Raw genomic sequence first — 20,799 nt, forward strand, 5'->3', positions numbered from 1 at the left:
ATAATTATGATTAAAAGTTAAAAGTGTCTTAATATTTTATCTTTTAATATACTATGTGATGACTGATGAGATATCAACAAGTTTTTTTTTTCTTCAAAATTTAAATTGTTTTTCTGTGAAATTTAATGTAGCAATGAAGAATGGACCGCTCACATGCTGGATTATTGCAAAACAAATATGTTTTTTTTTTTAAGTATTTCTAGTGATGAGCAGAGATATGGTAGGACAAAAGATCAAAGGGTTTGGTAAGGTTATTTACCTACAAAAACTGTAGCAAAGATTTGCTGTTGGGATGACAAAGCAAAGCACATGCCACATGGTTTTTTCAACCTGGCCAACTGCTTTATTAAATTGGGATCGTTGCTGCATGTCTTCCCAACAAAAATTACTCTGCATTTCTCTAGGATTCTATGTACTTGCTTTGTACTCTGCATTAGCATCATCATGGTAAAAATTTGGATTGGACAGGTTTGAATTGTTTGAGCTGGTTCCATGATATTGAAGCCGAACATTAATAGTAATTAAATAACAAAAGGGTTCAATTTAAAATCTTTAAACTAGAGCTGATAAATTCATAGACAAAACCTAGTTCAAAATTATGCATAATTTGATAAAGATTAGGAAAATCAAAGAAGGTTCCATCAGGAAAATAGGAATTTGAAGATCGAAGCCCACACATTTGGCCCAACAAGTCATTGCAGATCAAAGGCCCATAAATTGTGGAATCCAAAATTTCCTGGTTTTGCAAACAAGGCCCAAAGCTCTAAAGGAAGGAAAATAAATCAAGCCGGTGCAGGCTACGAGTTCGGCTGGCTCTCTCCGAGTTTCAGTAATCAAATCCTAAAACCCTCCCTGCATTTGGTTTCTCCATTCTGAGATTTTAACCTTGAAAGTTATTCAAACATGGGGAAAGCAAGCTCACGGTGAATGTTTTTATTGTGTTTTTGCTTTAACTCTGATTAATCTATGAAGTTGGGGTTTCTGCAGTTTTACGATTTTTGATCTTCTTTTTGGCTTTGGCAGGCCAGATCCTTCGTCTAAAGCCGATAAAAAATTCGAAAAGAAACTCCAGTTTTATTCCAGTGAGTTCAAACTCTTCTTCTTTTTCTCATGTTCGATGATGAAAACTCAATTTTCATAAGTCTATGTTCGGCGTGTCAATTTTCATTTATTTGATATATATGCAGAGGTTAGAGATACCGTTGCCTCGTTGACGGCCAAGAAGGACATAACAAAGGTGATAGACTCGTACTTGCAAACATTGTTAATTTGTGGAGGTTAATGTAATTGCTGCAAATCTAAATTTATATGTCAGTGGGATTTAGTTCAATGTAGGGTTCATTATAATCCCGATATTTGATGCATAGTAATTTCTAGCACATGTTATAGCAAATTAGTTTTTAGGGACATGTGGATGGATGATATCATTCTTAATTTGTTTACCTTACAACTATAGGTCTTAAGTTTATTTTTCGGGGGATTTAATTCAATTTGGGGGTTGTTATAATCTCGATGTCTGATGCATAGTAGTTTCTAGCGCATGTTATATCAAATTGTTTTGAGCAACACGTGGTTGGATTCATTTGATCACTGCTGACGTTGCAATGAGCTCCTCATGAAATTGCTAATCATATATTTCTTCTACTGACATTATTTGGGGATAGAAGTAAATGTTTGCACTCACTAAAGCAAGGGCACCAGTCATGAATGCACACTGCATGCCTTTAGTTTGAAGTTAAGAGTTTGCTAATGAACATGTTGTCTCCTACCAGAAGAAGAAACTTCGAAGCAGACAGAGGAAATTGAAAGCATATGATCTCTCTGCCCTGTCAGAGGTTCTTCCTGAGTTGAAAGCTCCCAAAGAACCAACTCCTGCTGCTGAGTTCAGGCTCAATTGCAAATCTAGGAAAGAATTAATGTGCGTGCTTCAATTCTGTGATTCTATTTTGCTATAATGTTTGATTTCCCCTGCAATAAATACCTGGTTTTTAATGGATGAATTCTCACCAGATTGAGGGAGGGAAAACAATTGAGTGCAGTTCTTAAGCATCCTGCTTTCCAAGCTGATCCACTGGCTGCCATTTATCAACACTTACAGAGCACACAGCCTGTTTTAGATGAGAAACCAAAGAAAAAGGCAAACAAAAATGGAGGAAAGAAAAAAAAGAGTAAAAAATCAAAGGCTTTGTCAGGGTCTCAATCCATGGATTTCTAGATTTGTTGGCGTTCCTTCAACAGCTTCTAATATGTTTGCAATTAAATTTCTCAAATTTTGCCCTTGCATTTTAACCTCATTGAAAATTGTTAACCACTTCCCTTTTCCTGAGGTGTAATGTATTTCACTGATCTCTTTTTTGACAAAGTGTTTACACCTTTGTGACACTATTCGATAGAATACTAAAGGTAAATAGGAGAAATTTTGGTGAACTATCTCATTGCAGCATGTCTATAGCTTCAGTCTATTGCTCATGGATGAAACAGTATTGAGAAGAACCCTTTTTATTTTATCTAGTATTGTCAATCATGTTATCAATGGATGCCTAATAGAAAGAGGCCCAACTTGCACATATATTTCCTTTGAAATTTTGTTGTTTGAATTGTTCAAGTTGGAGATTTTGAGGCAGGAGGGAGTCATTTTACATTTGCTTCTATTTTCGGACACTTGTCAATTTTAGCTTCTTAATGTCATTCCTCTGTTTTCTAATGGTTTCAGTGGCGTGTGAACTGCTCTTTTTTACTAGGCGAAAACAATCAATGGCCATAAATGGGGGGAAATCTTGGCATATGTATATTGCCATCGTAAAGTAGATGATTTCCCACAGCACCATGCTTCCTTTCTCACCGGATGGAATATAAGAAGTGTCATGATGTAATTCTAAATTTATATTTATTGAAATAAAAAAAAAAACCTGTCAACTTATAAATACACAGATGCAGACCGTGAATGATATCTATTTGCAGGGGCGTCCGCTCAATGAAAAGCAACTCTGCATCTTCTAAAATTGCAACCTGTGAAAAGTTCATGCCAGATTTTCAAAATATTACAATCTCTTTTTCCAACTCAATGAGTGTCAAATCAATTTCATTCTGGTGATTCCTGTGGGAGAAAAGATGAGGAATGTGGCTGTATGAGAATGATTCTGCCTTGAGGGAGATATTTTTGGATAGCCAGTCGAGACCTTCATAGAGTCCACAGCCAGAGTGAGCAGAAGTACCCTGGATGTACCTGCACAACAAAATTTCATTTAAGACGACCTGTCAAACCATTTGGAGGTATTCAATCTTCGAACCATTTTCTCAGGATCAATAGCAAAGATAAGCTTTCACCATTCTAAGTTTCATGTCCTACTACTTTTTACTTGATCACAATAGGAAGTGAAAAATGGAACATAGAACACAGAAAATGGTAAAAATGAGAATGGTGTAAATTCACTTGTGGATCACAAGGTCTAACATTTGAAGAAGGTTTCTTACCAGGGTCGCTGTCCAAGACAGTGCAATCCAAGTTTATCAGCAACCTCAGACGAGGTCATTGCATTTTGCAGGTCTTGCTTATTGGCAAAGACTAATAGTGATGCATTGGCTAGTTCATTCTGCAATGATAGGAACAAAAGGAGGATCAGTATTCTCACTAATTGTCCTTGGTTAGAGGTTATAGAACTTGCAATTGCAGAGGCAGCACAGCAGAGCATATCATTATGCTACACTTTGGAACTTGGACAGAATCGATCAAGTTGGTTGAGGACTAGACTCTTTTTCTGTTCTGTATATGTTCTTTCCCAGGGTTTTTCTTTAGAATTACGGACCGAAAATAAAACATTATTTTCAATATGAAGAGCTTACTAACATCTGACAAAATCCAATGCAGCTCGTTGCGGGCTTCTGAGATTCTTTCTCTATCAGTGCTGTCTACCACGAAGATCACGCCTTGGACATTCAGGAAGTAATGTCTCCACAACGGCCGAATCTGTGCTGTAGTAAGTTAGCCTGTGCTGTATCTCATTCATTTAACATATCAAACACAGTAGCCAATCTAACCAATGAGATTTTACTTGATACCTTGCTTTGTCCTCCAATATCCCATATATCAAAGCATATATTTTTGCACTCTATGGTCTCTACATTAAAACCTGGCCGATAAAAAATGATATCAACAGGCACAGAATTATTTGGCAAGCTAAAAAACCTTGAAATCTTAAGATAAAAGTCATGATCTTGCTGTATTTTCAAGTCATTAGAAGCATATATGAAATAGTGCAGGCTACAGTTGGAACCATAATTATATTGAATCCTTCAAACTTGATCATGTCAAGCTAAAATACAAAACAGAAAACAATTTTTTGGGTATCATGATTTCTAAACTATTGCCTGTTTTTCACAGTTTCCTTCTTTCTTCCTTTCTTGGTTATCGTCTGATTTCCAATCTAGAACACAGTAAAGAACAAACTGAATAGCCCGAAAACAGCTAATATCAAAGAGAATTAAGCCTTATAGGCCTATTGTGAGAAGAAAACCAGCCATGAGGTCACGAAGTAAAGAGTGAGTTTGGATACCAACTGTGGGCTTGGTTTTAAGCAGATCTCCCAGCTTTAGCTTGTAAAGAATGGTTGTCTTCCCTGAAGCATCAATACCCACCATGAGAATCCTTAATCTACACTGAGGAAGGAAACCAAACCTCTTGGCAATTCGAGATATTTTTGCCCCCATTACCAAAAATTAGTTCACCCCAAGAACCAGAATAAGATAAATCAAAAGTAAGATCCCAGGAAGATAAAAAAGAAAAAGGCATACGCAACTTAAGTGAAGTTTCTTTGCATGTTTAAAGTGTAAAGATTGAGAATTACTTTTTCCAATACGAAAACCTATGAAGAACAAAAAGAGTCCCTTGTGTTGTAAGTCAATACCATTACCAGGTGTGGCACTGTTGGATGGAAAAAGGCTAAAAGGGTAAAGGAGAATATGTTCTGATAGAGGAAAAGAATGAAGTCCGTTTGCTTTCTCTGACTTGTAATGGTGTAATTTGTTTGCCATTCCATATGTTTCACATCAGTGGAGATATCAGATTCTATTGGGCGATGGCGATTGCTTAAAAGTTCAACACAGTATGTCTGAATGTTTAAACTTTAAAAGGTTATGTGCTTAACAGTTGATTGCTGCCTAACATTTTGATGCAAATCAAAAGTGCAAGTCATCATTTATTTTGGCGAGAAAGACGGAGCAGCTCATTTAGCACTACTGCAAAAGGTTCAAATCATGGCCGCCAGTGGCTACATAATTATCTCCATATTTACTAGGCCAATCAAACTAGTCAAAAATATTATGGCATCAAGAAAACAATTCACAGTTAATTAAGAAAATTCTTTTCTTACGGCTCTCTTAGCCGACGAGATGTGGAAGCATTCCCTATGTCACAATGAGACATTTAGAAACAGAATGCTTGAACCATTTTTGTTTCAGGGTATCACCAATAATGTACAAAAACAGAAAACTATATGCAACAGTTAAGTAAAAGAAACACAAAGAGAGGAAGGCATTCACATAAACTTAAAGTCGAATCTCTTGTACAATCTCAAACGTATGCTATTGTTGGCAAGACAACTGAACTACAGTCAATGAACAAAAATGCAGCTATAAACATCTTCAGGATGATAAACTGTAAGACCTTAACAGTGATCAACTTTTAGAGGCAGACTGAAAGATAAAAATAGCTGTCAAAACACCAACCAATGCTGTTACTGCCAAGGCCACTGTAGGCAAGGGGGTTGTGAGGCCAAAATTCTGCAAGACCAAGGGAAACATGTTTTAATATGGTAGGTAGTCCTAACACAGGTACATAAATTAGAAAACGATGGCACAGTGCAGATACCTCCAAAAGTCCCTTGCCAGTTGATATTTCAACAGTAATAGCCACTGCAAAGCCGACCATTGCCAGCCGTCCTAGCCATACATCCAAACTGTTACCCTCCTCGGTGCTTTGCTCACATTTGATGGAAACTGATGTTGCTTTACACACAGGCTTCCTCTGGTGAGATGTTCTCCTTATCACTGCAAGCAAAAGCAAGCACTATCTTTCACTCTACTAATTTCAAATGAAATCCCATGCTCCTCTAGTTGCAAGGACATGAATGATAAGGAGGTAAAAGTTAGAAAGTTCGTGTAACAATTGGAAGAGACTCTTATCTTCTTGTAAAATTTCATCAACCCAAACAGTGCATAAAATGGCAAAGAAAAAGATCAAAACAGTCCATCTTGATATGAATCGATCTTGAAAAAGACTTTGGAATCTGGCTAAAGACAATGGCAAAGCAATTATGGAAACCAGGAGCCAACTATACAAAATACATGCAAGATCAAAACAGCTACACCATATAATATTGAATCATAATTGAACATCACATATATCTATCCCTACGCAAAGAAGTATACACAAAATTTAAAGCTGTTTTCCTCCTAGCCCCAAAACAATTCCTTTCCACGGCTTATTTAGCAGTTAAATCCCTAGTCTGCTCTTCAAAAGAAAGTCACATTTCACAATGTCCATTGCAATAGACAGGTCAATACAATACCCCCAATCCAAATAAGCCACTTCCCTTTACCATGTACAATCATTTCAAACAAATTCAAAAAATACCCATCATTTGCATTAAAAACCCAAGCAGTTATCATGAAAAAAAAAAAAAAAGGAATCCCACAACATAGAAAAACAATATATTCATAAAGGTTCAAAACTCAGAATTGCTTACAGAGAGGGGAACCAGTGGCAAAAGTGGAGCTGCTTCGAGAAAAACTCGAAATGGGTAAACGAGCTATTGTACGGGTTCTTGGTGAGCTGATAGGACAGATATCTGCAACACAATTCGGACTTGTAAAATTCGCAATAAAGACTTAATAAGCAATGTCAAGAGATGAAGTGAGGGAAGGAATTGAGAGAAGAGTACCATGAACGGAAAGAGAAAGAGAAGCAGAGACTTGAGCCAAGGCCATGTTTGGAGGCGTTTGAGGGGAATTTGGAGTGGCGCCACACCGCCTCTAATCTAAATCTTTCCGGACACTTGCAGTTGGAAGAGGACCAGACATATTTGAGAGAAGGAACTGGACCACGTGTCATGTCTAGATATCCTAATAATTCATTTTCTTATTATTATTATTATTATTTTTTAACTCTGTTATTTTAAACTTTTTACATGATTTGCCATTAGCACTCAAACTGTACGAGGTGATAATAGTTAAGCTAAATTTAGAAAAAAGAAACCTGGTTCAGTTTAACGAGACGAGAAAATGGAAATTAATTGACCATAATTCCAAAACAGAAAAAAGTTTTCTTTAGTTTGACTCTGTTTACCGCATCTTCCCTTGTCACGTGAGCCCTGGCAATAGTTGTCCCTTTTGCATCGTCCTCGTCAACTAATGGGATGAGCTTATTTATTCCATGCAACAACTTGCCATAGTGAAACTGAAGCTAATTTATCAAAGAGCAATCAAAAGAGAGTGACTCTCTCTTTCGACCCTTCCTTAATAACTCATCTTCCTAAAAAATCCAAGCTTTTAATGGCTGCCTTATCAATTGGGAGTCATTTTTCACCATCATACCATTTCAAGAAACGCTCTTTCCACAGTCCCTCCGTCCACTCAGTGCCTAGCTTTGGCTCTTCACTTTGTAGAATCAGAGCTCCTAGGTTGCTTCGCAATGGAGTTCTTGCTAGAGCTGAGGATAAGGCCAGAGACTCTTCTTCTTCTCCTCCAACTCAACAACAATTTCAACCCAACAAGGAAAAGCAGCTTGAGGTTTTTGTTCTTTTTATCCTTGTACCATTATGAAATTTTCAATTTTGAGTACCCATTTGCTTGTTTGTTAATTTATTGATTTGGGTGTTAGTCTTTTGTCATCTTTATTGTCTTGCTTATAAGAATTCCAGCTTTAAGCGTACCCATTTGCCTATTCTGCTAGTTTAATTTCAAGATTTTATCTTGGTTATCTATGCTTAAATTTGAATTGAACTGTTTGATGAAGAGCTTGAAGAATTTGATGGAATTTCAAGCTATTGCTATTAGAAATTACCTTCTGCAGATGTTTAGCTCAGAATTAAGGTTTGATTTTGTTAGATATTTGAGGATTAATTAGGGATCATTTTCTGGTGCAATATCAAAATTTTTGGATGACGAGCACAAAAGTGCAAGTTCAAAGTCCTGCAAGTAGCCTCGTTATGCAAAATTGCTAAATACTAGGAACATTTTTCAAATGACTCTTCTTCGATCCTCATCCCCCTTGGCAGGATTGAGGCTGGATAGATCCTCTTTATGAGGGAGGATTGCTCGAAAGGCATTCTCCAAATTGCTTAAAAACCAATCATCATTGCAAACAGCATTTTATGTTCCTTCTTATTTTTTGTGGGTTCTGTCACACACCGAATTGACCTTTTCATATCAACAGGAGCTGACCTCACCATCTGGATCATGTGATCCTTTATGTTCAGTTGATGAAACTAGCTCGGTAGATTTTGAAGCTACTTACCAGCCAAAGACTGATTTGTTAAAAACTATTGCAATTTTCACAGCAGCTTTAACAGGGACTCTGGCAATTAATCTGTCATGGGTTGCTTCCAATGAGGTTATTCTTTAATTTCTTGTCTAATCCTTTCTTTATAGGTTTTCACTGATTGCCTGTTTTGACCAATGTTTCTCACATTACGGGATTATGCACAGAAGCCTTTCTTGATATTATCTAATTTCATAATGCAGGATGTCGCTATGGCATTGCTTTTTGCAATAGGATATGCTGGCATTATCTTTGAGGAGTCTCTAGCCTTCAATAAAAGTGGAGTTGGATTGTTGATGGCTGTGAGTTTATGGGTAGTGCGAAGCATTGGGGTAAGAATTTCTCAGATGTCTTAGTGGACTGCGTTTCTCTGCTATCCCTCTTCTGGTATTTTGCATTGTGAAGTACTTTCTATTAGCATCCTCATAAATTATGATAAAAAACATAAAATTCTATTGTGTATTAAGTACTTCATTTAATCACTGTGTGAGGTTAGGTCTGTAATGATGCTACATAACTACTTGTTAATTGATGATGACCCACCCATACAAGGGTGAAGTTTTAACCTGTTTCTCATGTTCTTTGATAGTGGCCTCATCACTCTGCCAGTATGAAGATTCAAGTGTTAGTGAAAAACAGGAAAGATGGGCACTAAACTTATTTCCTGATCTACTGGTTTTAGTGGTCTATGTGTTTGGTGAATGATGGCTGGTCTTTCTATGAAGTGATTGTTGCAATCCACTATTCTTTATTTTTTATTTATGTTGGAGCCCACTTCGCACTGAAGGAATGAACATCTCCAATTTAAACCAATTACCTTAGCAATGAATTAAGATAGCACAATCAGGTATCTACCCCAATGGTCAATTGGGAGAGCCAAACTACGTGTGTTTGTGTGTCTCTCTCTCTCTCTCTTGTTACTGTCAATAGGGATTCTCCAAGTGATGACTATGACTATCTCCCTTTATTTATGGAATTCTATGGTGGTCTACTTATGCTGATGCATCTGCTATTTGTGTGGAAAACATTTTTGTCACTCTTTTATTAATTATTTCCACCTTTATCTTGGAGCATTCACATTTGATTTTCTTTTGTAGGCTCCTTCAACTGATATAGCTGTTTCACAGCTGACACATGCATCGGCAGAAGTCAGTGAAATAGTGTTTTTCTTGCTTGGTGCAATGACCATTGTAGAGATAGTTGATGCTCATCAAGGATTTAAGATGGTTACTGACAATATAACCACTAGAACGCCACGGACTCTGCTTTGGGTGGTGAGTTGATTTCTGCTGGGTATGGTCATATTGACAATCTTATCATTGATAGTTTGTATATGAATCTTAAAATTCAGTTGCACAATGAAGCATACCTTGTGGCCCTGTATTTTCCCACCGAGTGTGAATTTTGTGTGGTAGGTACAAAGCAATGATGTAGAAGATTCCAATTGATAAGATAGATTTAGGAGAATATTAGATCTGCCTACTTATGTATCATGGCCATCGTTGTCATCCTGCCAAAGCACATATTATCTGCAAATGATCCTACCATACTTACCTAGAATGTGCCTAATGAAGAAAATTTGAAAGTGTTGCTATCTTAGATGAAAATTCATGTTGTCTCTCTTTCTAGTGCTGCTTTCTTCTTTTTTAAATGTTAGTGATCTATTTATTTCTATTTCTTGTCAAAGTTTGTGATTGCTTTATCAGCCGTACCTTATTGATGTTATGTTTAATCAAAAAAACGGTGTTTCACCTGTAATTTGAAAATTGCAGGTTGGTTTTGTGACATTTTTCCTTAGTTCCATCCTTGACAATCTGACATCTACAATAGTCATGGTTTCTTTGCTGAGGAAACTAGTGCCTCCATCGGAATTTCGGAAGTACGTTATGCAATAGAGTCAACTCTTCTGTTTGGATTCTGAGCATTTCATGATATATATATATATGTTTTTTTGAAACCAGCATTGCATGATATTAATATCTTATTTTTCTAAAGTTCCCTGGGTTCACATAGTGGTATATTAGCATATTACAATATTGTGTTTATCCGGCACTACACACGTGGTTATCATTATTTTGAGTTAAACATACCATGCTCTTTTATTGAGAATGACTAGTATCATGTTCATTCCAAATTTCTTGATACTGTTGATATGAATATGAATTGCACTAGGCTTCTAGGAGCTGTTGTTGTGATAGCAGCAAATGCTGGTGGTGCTTGGACTCCTATTGGTGACGTTACCACTACCATGCTATGGATACATGGTCAAATATCCACATTGCAGACGATGAAGGTGCTTTCATAATTCGAACAAAACACATTTGAATTGAAGTTTCTTTCATTTATGCTTTTAAATTTATTCTACTCATTATGCATTTAAATGTGCATGTTGATATGTTTCCTGATTTAGACTTAGGTTAGTAGACAAAAGTAACATTTCTGTTATATTTGAACCAAACATTGAACTATTTGAAGCAATAGCAATGTGAAGTTGGGATAAAATCTGGAAGTCACGTACTCTGTTTATATTGATTCACCCTAGAAGAGTTTTTGCTTTTTACTGACTTCAGGCTTGAGTTTATTAACTTGATTTCACTGCTGACAGGGTTTGTTCATACCTTCAATTGTTTCTCTAGCTGTTCCACTGGCTCTTATGTCTTTGACTAGGTATGTTTCTTGCATAAGCAAAGACAAATTGGAAAAGTTGATTTTTAAAATGTTAAATTTAACGTAATGAATTTACAGATGAAATGATGTGAATTCTCTTTTCTCATTCAGCGAAGTTAATGGAAAGGGACAGGATTCTCCAAATGTTTTGGCATCTGAACAAATGGCTCCTAGAGGACAACTTGTTTTCTCTGTGGGTATTGGTGCTTTGATTTTTGTTCCAGTGTTCAAGTCCTTAACTGGTTTGCCTCCATATATGGGAATGTTGCTGGGACTTGGAGTTCTTTGGATTCTGACTGATGCCATTCATTATGGTGAATCAGAAAGGCAAAAATTAAAAGTTCCACAAGCTTTATCAAGGATTGATAGTCAAGGAGCTCTTTTCTTCCTTGGAATCCTTTTGTCTGTGAGCAGGTAAATACGAGATGAAAGTACCAATGTCTATTTTGTTCCTGTTGGTTCTCTATTAATTTTTTAATCATAGGTTAGGTTTTACTACTTAGGCTTAAGTTTTATCTGGCTGAAGTCTTCTCTGTTCAAACCCCTCCATGCTTGCTGCAAGAGGGTTTTCCCCCTCTTGTTATCTAATTAGATGCCACATGCAATTTAATACAAAATTGCTTAACAAACATCAACAACTGTTGGTTTGTTTTTTAAATTTTTAGGTAAAGACAATTTGTCTGCACTTTGCATAAAAGTAGCTATCACTTGAAGAATGTTTTTGAGTATGTTGTGTCTTCCATGGGATAGATACGTTGATTGCAATCAATTGCACATATTATAGGAAAAAGCATTGCTTCAGACAGTGCTACTTGGTGATGAGTCCTTTCACATTACACATCCAGTCAACGGCTTCGGAGTTGTAGCTTCATTTCTAATATTTATCATTACTTTGTTTATATAAAATTTCTGTATTTGATGAATATGCATTGTACTTCCGTAGCCTAGAAGCAGCAGGTCTTCTTCGGGAGTTGGCAAATTACCTCGATGCTCATATTCCTAATGTTGAACTGATTGCAAGTGCAATAGGAGTTGTGTCAGCAATTATTGACAATGTTCCACTGGTTGCGGCAACAATGGGAATGTATGATCTCACCTCTTATCCCCAGGATTCTAAGTTTTGGCAGCTTGTTGCATATTGTGCTGGTACCGGTGGATCCATGCTAGTTATTGGGTCTGCAGCGGGAGTTGCATACATGGGAATGGAAAAAGTGGACTTCTTTTGGTACTTTCGAAAGGTAATTTGGTCCTGCTTTTTGTTACATGTCCTTTTAGGGAAAAAAAACCACCAATTTTAGTTAGTAAAAGATATTTTTTGGTGCAGGTGAGCGGTTTTGCTTTTGCGGGTTATGCTGCTGGTATCGCTGCCTATTTAGCAGTTAGTAACTTTCACATCTCCTTACCCTCAACCTTAGCTCAGGTTCCTTTCCTTTCTGGTTCATAAATTACAATGCTACAGCTTGAGTTTAACTCCTTCCACGTGGCCTTTTTTTTTTTTTTGTTATCAATTTAGTGAAGAAACCTCCCACAATGTACAAGCTTTAGAATTCAAGAAATTTTGATGGAGAAAAGGTCCTAGCAGTTCTTAAATCTCATGCCTGCAAACGTTATGATCATTCTTATCAGATATGCAAAGACCATGAATTAAGTCATGCACCTAAAGAGTAAATTAAGATTGGAACGTTTTTTAATTTAGTTGGAAGGTAGAGGGATAAAAATAATGACATGACAAGTAGTAAAGAATGTCAAATTTTAATGGTTAAATCTTTCACGATTCTATTCAAACTGGTTCACACAATTAAACATTTTCCTTTGGTATCTGTTTGTAATCACTGGGCCTGGAGCGAATCGGATTATGTATTATTGACCTCATCAAAAGACGAGACAGGGGAATATGGCCTGAATGTATTGTCTCGTGTGATGCCGATGAAACGCCAGCATCCATTTGGCTGTAAGGTTTCTGGGAGATTTCGGAATGGACATGACTCTGCGTCTGTAAGGCAGCTGTCATTGTGTGCCTGTGATAACCAAGTAATCAAATCTATTTTTTAGAGAGACTAAATCAAAGAGTATCACGTCAATAACGACGGCTTGACATGAAAAACAAATCAATGTCTTTGCACTGCACTGGAAAAAAGGAATGAAAGCAATGTGCCCGCATCATCCTCATCAAAGAAATTTCTTTTCTTCTTCTTTTTTTAAGTACACACCCAAGAACATTGTTCGCCTCGGGTTGGCTTTAAGTGGGTATCGTATGCATATCAGTTTCTAGAGAAAAGTAAAATAGCCTTGCCACCGCAATTAGTACCGGGAGCTCAGAGGAGGTGTACCGAATCAATCCTGATAAGTACCACATCCGTGAAATCAGAAGCAAATCTGGATCAGACAAAAATAACTCAACAATAAACAAACTCGTTGTTGCAAAGCTCAATTATTCCTTCCCCTCACCCTAACGCTACCACATTAAAATTTTCAAAATTGAACACTACGATGTAGTAAAATTACCCACACAAAACCCAATGAACAAAAATAAATGGTAATGATACAGCCACCCTACAACTTGAGGAAAACAAACTCTTCAATTGCAGGGACTTCACCAATCTTCTTTAAAGATTCTTTGCTAGGCTGCTCGTCCACTCCTATGGCCATCACTGCTTGCTTCCTTGGAGCAATCCTCCCAACACTCATGAAGCTCACATTCACATTCTCCTCACCCAAAATACTTCCTACCCTACCAATCATACCAGGCTGATCAACCTGTCTGCAAAGTATGATACTGCCCTCCAAGCTCACATCCACTTCAAATGACCCTACCTTTGTCAAATGAGGAATTCCATCCTTCACCCGTCCTTCAACCTTAATCTCACCAGACTCTGATATGGCGCTGGCAAATTTTGATTCCACATTGGCAATCTGAACTTGGATGGACTCCAGTGGGCTCTCAGGTGAACCATCCAAAATGATGCGTTCCTCTGTAATCCGCAATCCTCTCTGTTTTGCTGTATAATCAGCATTAACCAGGTTCACAAAAACGCTGGAAATAGGCTCGATTATACCCTTGGTGATCATCGCCCGGAGCAACCTTGTGTCAAGATCATCAGGGGCTCTAGAGGAAGCGTATGATACTTTCACAGTTTTAACACCACTTCCACCTGCTACCAATTGGACAGCCAGCCTCCCAAGTTTCTCAGCAAGTTCAACATATGGTTTCAACTCCGTTAGAACCTGCAATGGGGAAGTGACCAAATAAGTGAAACAGCAATTATGAATGACTATAATACAACGAAGGGGAAATGAAGGCTATATCAACAGGAAAGTAATGAAAAATAAAAAGATAGCAAAACTCATAGAACTCATTGTACCTCAGCAGGAACCATTGGTGCATTGACTGCAGTTGCAGCAAGTTCCCCTTTCAAGGCTCCAACAACAGCTTCAGCTATTTCAATAGCCACTCCTTCCTGAGAAACATACCAATATTCAATAATATCATTCAGAATAAGACAACATGGATATATGCATTCAACAAGTTACTCACCTGAGCCTCCATTGTACTAGCACCAAGATGTGGAGTCACAGTAACCCTCTCATGCTGCACCAACTTGCTGTCCTGTTTTGGCGGCTCCTCAGTGAAAACATCAAGAGCAGCCTGAGCTACAATCCCAGCATCCAATGCCCTAACAAGAGCCTCTTCATCAATCACTCCCCCACGAGCAACATTGACAATTCGAACACCTTTCTTCATCTTAGCAAAAGTCTCATCATTGAGCATCTTAGAAGTAGCAGCAGTGAGAGGCATGTGCAAAGAAATAAAATCTGCAGTCGCTATGGCTACCTCAAAGCTCACTAGCTCTACACCTATCGCACGTGCACGATCAGCTGGGGCATAAGGATCATGTGAAATAACATGCATGCCAAGTCCCTTAGCTCTCCGAGCTACTTCTGATCCAACCTTTCCAAAACCCAATACAGCAAGTGTTTTCCCAACAAGTGATACACCCACATATTTGTTCCGCTGCCACTTCCCTATATCAGAAAAAACACATATAAGTTGAAGCGTTTTCACAAATCTAGCTGGCAACTCAACATCTATGTATCCTTAAAGGATCCCTTAAACTCAAATTCGCAAACAAATTATCATATTGACATGACATCATTTAAAACCACAAATTATTAGAATATATTTGCATCACCTTACTTGATATTATTTATGATAAGCAGTCATTTATTATACTCAAAACTTGTAAATGTGGTGATGTCAGAGCATCTATGTCACGTGAATATGGCTTGGTGATTCCCACAGTCTAAATTTATGGAATTTCCCCCTTAACATAATAAAAATAGATCCATTATTATTCCCTACAAACATTTCAGCAAAAAAAAAATCTAAACATAAAACTCAGATCTAAGCAATCAATAATGAAATGAAAATCACCAAATATAAATCAAATTAGTTCTCACCAGCCTTAACTGAAGCGTCAGCCTGAGCCACGTTCCTAGCCATGGCAGCCAAGAGCGCGATCCCGTGCTCAGCCGCGGCGACGGTATTAGCGGTAGGCGCATTGACGACCAAACATCCATGCTCGGTAGCAGCGGCCAGATCCACATTATCGATCCCAACACCAGCTCTCCCAACAACTTTCAATCTCCCGCCGGAGGATTCAAAGACCTCGCGGTTGACTTTGGTTCCGCTGCGCACAATCAAGGCGTCACAAAGCGAGATCTTGGTGCAAAGCTCTTCGGGAGAGAGGTTGTAAGAACAGTCCACGTTGGTGAACTGCTTGAGAAGCGTTAAACCAGCTTCGCCGAGTTTTTCGGCGACGAGCACGGTGGGTTTGTTGGAGAAAGAGGCGGCAGAAGCGGTTATGATTAAGAAACGGCGTTGCGGGAGGGAGCGTGCAAAGCGGATGTTGTTAGGGAAGGTGGCGGAAAATGCGGAAGGGAGGCGGGATTCGGAGGAAAGGGAAAGGGGAGGGCTTTTGAGAGTTGGGGTTTTGAGAGAAGCCATGGCGGAAACGGAGAGGCGAGAAGTGGAGAGATTTTTAGAAGGGGGCGAAGGCACGGCGGAGGAAATGTGGTGGGAGAGTGGGAATTTATAGTCAGGGAGGTTTAGTGAGGGAGTGAGAATCCTTGCACGCGCGTATCGCTGGAGCGGGAAAGTAGGAGCGTGCAACTACGTCAAGAGGATGAGAGTGGGGGATATAATTATTTGTCTTTTCCAATGACAATTGACGGTATATGTAAGCAAAGAATAAGTAATTAATTAATCTAATCTAATTTAACTTAATTTAATTTTAATGATTTAAGGAGGTAAATTGAAATTTAGAAATCAAAAAAATTGCATCAAAAAGAAAACAAAAATAATAATAATTTTAGGATGAGGCTAAGGTTGGGACTTGAGAAGGAAAACAAATTCAAACTTTGGTCGAATCTCGTCTTTCCTTCTATGTTTAATTGATATTTATCCATATCCTATATCAAATAATTGGATTAGTAATTTTTTTAGGGATAATTTGTCTGAATTTAATGCATTTTTTGGTACATTTTTACAAGTTTATTTTCTTCTTTGTTTTTTTCTTACAATCATTCTTTTTCTAGCATTACAATCATTTTTGGCTTTAAGAAAAAGTTCGATGAAAGTATATATGTATATCTCGTGTTATGCTCATCAAAAAAGGTAAGCATAAAATATTGGTATAGTGTTCCTCATAAGAAGAAACAGTATGCTATTATTATGTATTACTTGAATCTTTTCTTTTTTTTTTTCTTTATTTGGTTCTTTTCAGTCTCAACTATTGGAATAATTAGAATTAATTTCTTTTGGTCCAAAAACATTGGCATTGGCTTGACTCTTTTCGCGATGGAACACTTTTTCTTAATCCGAAGAAACCAAAAGATAAAATAACTTTTCTCGTCCTTTTAGTCAAAACCCAAGATTTCTCTTAACCACTTTAAAAAATGGAATTAGAATTGTTCTTTTATTTTTTAAATAATATTTTCACTATTAAAATGAAATAATAGAATTAATTAAAAACTTATGTCACGAATAAACAACCGCTTGTTGAGATTATTTTCCTGCAGCCAACTCATTTTTTTGCTTGCTTCATTTATGACTCAAAGGAATTTCGAGTACTCTTGTCTGGATACAGTAAAAAGTGAAAACAGGTCGGCATGCAATGAGTCCTTTCACATTCACTGAATACTTCTAAAGGTAGTACAAATTATACATTGGGCTCAATTCACACCAACCCAATTCTTGACAACTTTTGGCCAAATGAAGCTAGTTTTGGTTCAATATTTTTGAAGTAAATTATTATGGTTTAGAAGCTTGCAAGTGGTTAATTAGGTAACAACTCCAATCCAGTACCTACGAGTAAAATTTGGGGCCCAAGGGTTTTTAGGGTTTAAAGGGTTGGTGGAGCAAAGAAGGTGGAAGAAAAACGATGGGTTGACCACGCTCTTTAAAGTCGCGTGTAGAGAGTGTAGGTGAAACTTGAAAGCTGAAGGTTACTTACTAGAATATGCTTATGATGCAGTGCTATATCTGAGTATGGCAGCATTTAGTCGCAATCCGATGGGACCCCGTCGGTTCGTGGGGTTGGTGAGACCAGGGGATGGCTTGACAAAATCTGTTTTGCTTTTATAATGCCACAGCTAATAAAAATGGATTCGCTCATAGCAGTCAAGTTTTTGTTTTGTTTTGATATTTTTTATTATAATTATTGCTATTTTTATTTGCTACTGCACTATTTAATTACAAGTTCTTGTCTTGGGACTGATTATGGCCGTCGTTTGTGTTAATATTGTAACATTAAGATGCTTGTTAATTTACGTTGTAAAGGGCAATTTGGATTTGTTTGTTTTTTTCTCTTGGGCAGTTGGGTTATGAAAGAACGATTTACAACATTAGGATGATAAAAAGATAATACCTTGAATTGAATTTGGTTTCTCTTTCTTTAGCACCTTTTTTTGTATGATATGATAATAAAAATAATTTAATTTTTTCTGATTTTATATAATATAATACAAATGATATTTATTAATACTTTTCATTGTTTGTTACGTTCATGAAATTTAAGAAAAAATATTAATTTTTAGTATATATATTTTGTAAAATTTATGTTTTATATTGATTACTGTCCAAATTAAAAGATTACAAAAGATAAATATGAAATAAACAAATTAAAGTATTAATTTTAAAAAAATAAACATAATTTTAAAACATTAAAAATAGGAGAAGATAAATTTTTATTGACGTTAAAGATAACTGAAAGAAAGGACATACAGTTGCACTTTATTAAAGTAAAAAGAAAGGACATTAGGCAAGACATGTGAAGAGATTGTCCTGGCCGCATCCCGATTCCTGCATGTACCAAATCAGCGCAAGATCCCTGCCTTATGGAGACAAAATTAACTGCTCAGTTCAGACTATTATGTGAGAAAAAAATGCGGGAAAAAAAAAACAAAGGGGACAGAAAGCTTTGGAGAATTTTCAATGTTTATATATATATATATATATGAGAATAATCATTATCAATGTAATGGATTTTTTTTATTTTTCTTTTTGTTAAGATAATTATATAAAAATTATGAGTTCAAATGACGCTTCCCCAGCAAAGTAAAGAGATTTTTGTGTGAAGTTTGTGAGTTCAAATCATGCAACAGGAGCAAGCCAGGTCCAGACCCGTGGTATTTGATTCTTCTTTTATCTTTCAACTGATTCTTTTTGCACTTGGTTTAAGTTTAGATCCAAGTTTTGCAAACAAGAGTTAATTGCAAGCTCAGTTAAAAAACAATGGGTTACCAAATTCCCAATTGCATGACTTCTTGTCCATAAACCACAAACCACAGCATTGCAAGTGGAATTTGCTACATTTATTTATGACCAATATTTTTTCAGAATCATGATTTGGGCTCTCAGGGAAGGTACATATGACTAACAATCAATAACATCATCAGCTAGGCCCATAAAGAAGCTACAAGGTCAACATCGAAGATGCAAAATGGAACCAACAACTTAATGAAGCCTTCGGATTATTAGATGCCTTGGATTTTGGCCCTCCGTTGGAGTCAAGCGAGGGAAGATGATTGTGAGGGGGCAATAAAATGGGTAAGAAAAGCATCAGCCAGAATGTGCCCCAACTTAACCTGGGCCTCAGTGGTTAAGTGAAGGTGATCCTCTTTGAGTGGCAACCCTTTGGCATCCACACATATTACATTTGGGAGATTGACCCCTAGTTGTGCTTCTCTCACTGTCTCCATGTACCTCGCATCCCCTGATGCAATTGCAACCTGCAAAATTTTCAATTTATTGTTATGCAATATGATCAATACAATTACACCTTGTTGTTTGTGTATGAGAAGATACACTTGCCCTGATCATTTCTTTTTTCTTAAATAATGTTTAAGTCCATATGCAATTTCAAAATATTCAATATTAACTTTTTAAGTGTATAAATCCCTGAGAATTCAACCTTAATAATCTTACAGCATCTTTGGTTTGGGAAATAGCCTCTATTCCTATGTATTGTTTCGTCCTATGTTTGGTTGGCAAATAGTCAAAGGAATAGCTATAATCTCCAAAATTCTTCAAAAACAAAGCTTAACTAATCCCAACCCGATATTTGCTATTCCATGATTGGAGAAATAACTTCTCAAATTGAAAAGATTAAAATACTTTTTATGAGTATGAAAAATTACAATTCTAAATATATAAATACCTTCTTTTACTTCTATTTTTTCTTTTCTTTTCTCTCTGTTCACATTCTTACCTCTCTTACTTTATCTAACTTCCACTCACCATCGGAGGTGATCACGATAGCAATGGATGATAGGGACGAAAGCAGTTCCAAGGTCGGATATGGCCAGAAAACACCAATCTAGTGCTCTTCGATCAAATTCAACAAAGGGGTCGCCGAACCTAATGTCCATAGCCTAATCTGGCTCTAGCAAGCGTCGGATCTGACACTTTTTTATCATATCTTGACTATTGGATTTGGCACTTCATAATCAAATCCGATCGCAAAAAACACCGATTTGGTGCCCAAGTGACCAGATCTGACCACAAGGTATGTCAAATCAACATTTCATTATGCGTTTCTAGTGACTAGGAAGAAAAGAAAACGAATAAAAAAGAATTTAAAATAAAAAATTAAAATTTTATTTATAAATTATAAAAATTTAATATTTTAAATTTAACAACTATTAATATTTGAATCATAATAATTTTTAAATTTAAATAAAATATTAATGTTTAACTTATTAAATAATTAATATTTTAAATTTTAATAAAAATATAAATTAAAAAATGAATAGGCAAATAGAGAAAAATAAAAATTATACTAATGTTTTAATAATTATTATTAAATTATTAAAATTTTAATAAAAATAATAATGAAATGATTAAAAATTTTTTATTTTTTTTATCTTTTGGTATAAATTTTACTAAATTATATAAAAAGATATTTTTATTTTTCTAAAAATAAATCTTATTATAATAAAAAATTTAATTTTTTAATTATACATTATAAAATCTTAATATTTTAAATTTAAAAATTAATTAAAATATTAATATTTTAATCATAATAATATTTGAATTA

The 20,799-nt window shown here is 36.3% G+C and overlaps 6 protein-coding genes across 8 annotated transcripts in view; 2 read left to right on the forward strand and 4 right to left on the reverse strand.

Annotated features, from left to right (window-relative positions):
* Positions 787-2,430, forward strand: LOC18607995 (putative ribosome biogenesis protein slx9-like). Its single transcript, XM_007042450.2, has 5 exons — positions 787-923; positions 1,024-1,082; positions 1,188-1,237; positions 1,773-1,918; positions 2,011-2,430. Exons 1-5 carry the CDS (start codon positions 904-906, stop codon positions 2,213-2,215), a joined length of 480 nt encoding a protein of 159 aa, XP_007042512.2. The 5' UTR covers positions 787-903; the 3' UTR covers positions 2,216-2,430.
* On the reverse strand, positions 2,499-5,413 carry LOC18607996 (ADP-ribosylation factor 1). 3 transcript variants are annotated; one of them, XM_018116171.1, is made up of 6 exons: positions 4,845-5,413; positions 4,554-4,616; positions 4,060-4,130; positions 3,848-3,967; positions 3,475-3,593; positions 2,499-3,226 (listed from the first exon to the last, which is right to left on the reverse strand). In XM_018116171.1, exons 1-6 carry the CDS (start codon positions 5,029-5,031, stop codon positions 3,034-3,036), a joined length of 753 nt encoding a protein of 250 aa, XP_017971660.1. In that variant the 5' UTR covers positions 5,032-5,413; the 3' UTR covers positions 2,499-3,033. The 3 variants fall into 3 exon arrangements, with proteins under 3 accessions (XP_017971660.1, XP_017971661.1, XP_017971662.1); XM_018116172.1 differs by lacking the exon at positions 4,554-4,616; XM_018116173.1 differs by lacking the exon at positions 4,845-5,413 and having other exon boundaries at positions 4,554-4,837.
* Positions 5,507-7,084, reverse strand: LOC18607997 (stress enhanced protein 1, chloroplastic). The gene is made up of 4 exons (XM_007042452.2): positions 6,939-7,084; positions 6,744-6,845; positions 5,867-6,045; positions 5,507-5,778 (listed from the first exon to the last, which is right to left on the reverse strand). The coding sequence occupies exons 1-4, from the start codon at positions 6,982-6,984 to the stop codon at positions 5,674-5,676; spliced, it is 432 nt and encodes a 143-aa protein (XP_007042514.2). The 5' UTR covers positions 6,985-7,084; the 3' UTR covers positions 5,507-5,673.
* LOC18607998 (Na(+)/H(+) antiporter NhaD) lies at positions 7,448-12,855 on the forward strand. The gene is made up of 10 exons (XM_007042453.2): positions 7,448-7,785; positions 8,432-8,608; positions 8,740-8,868; positions 9,634-9,810; positions 10,309-10,415; positions 10,709-10,829; positions 11,142-11,203; positions 11,315-11,617; positions 12,147-12,441; positions 12,528-12,855. Exons 1-10 carry the CDS (start codon positions 7,549-7,551, stop codon positions 12,645-12,647), a joined length of 1,728 nt encoding a protein of 575 aa, XP_007042515.2. The 5' UTR covers positions 7,448-7,548; the 3' UTR covers positions 12,648-12,855.
* On the reverse strand, positions 13,559-16,274 carry LOC18607999 (D-3-phosphoglycerate dehydrogenase 3, chloroplastic). The gene is made up of 4 exons (XM_007042456.2): positions 15,662-16,274; positions 14,739-15,226; positions 14,566-14,661; positions 13,559-14,428 (listed from the first exon to the last, which is right to left on the reverse strand). Exons 1-4 carry the CDS (start codon positions 16,206-16,208, stop codon positions 13,757-13,759), a joined length of 1,803 nt encoding a protein of 600 aa, XP_007042518.2. The 5' UTR covers positions 16,209-16,274; the 3' UTR covers positions 13,559-13,756.
* The window catches only part of LOC18607993 (probable carbohydrate esterase At4g34215), a 3,390-nt gene continuing 1,579 nt past the window's right edge, over positions 18,989-20,799 (reverse strand). Inside the window, exon 2 of the mRNA XM_007042446.2 lies at positions 18,989-19,492. Within this exon, the coding sequence (XP_007042508.2) occupies positions 19,271-19,492 (222 nt within the window). The 3' untranslated portion in view covers positions 18,989-19,270. The remainder of the gene's footprint in view (positions 19,493-20,799) is intronic.

Source organism: Theobroma cacao, chromosome 2 (assembly GCF_000208745.1).
Source record: "Theobroma cacao cultivar B97-61/B2 chromosome 2, Criollo_cocoa_genome_V2, whole genome shotgun sequence".
NCBI classification, from domain to species: Eukaryota; Viridiplantae; Streptophyta; class Magnoliopsida; order Malvales; family Malvaceae; genus Theobroma; species Theobroma cacao.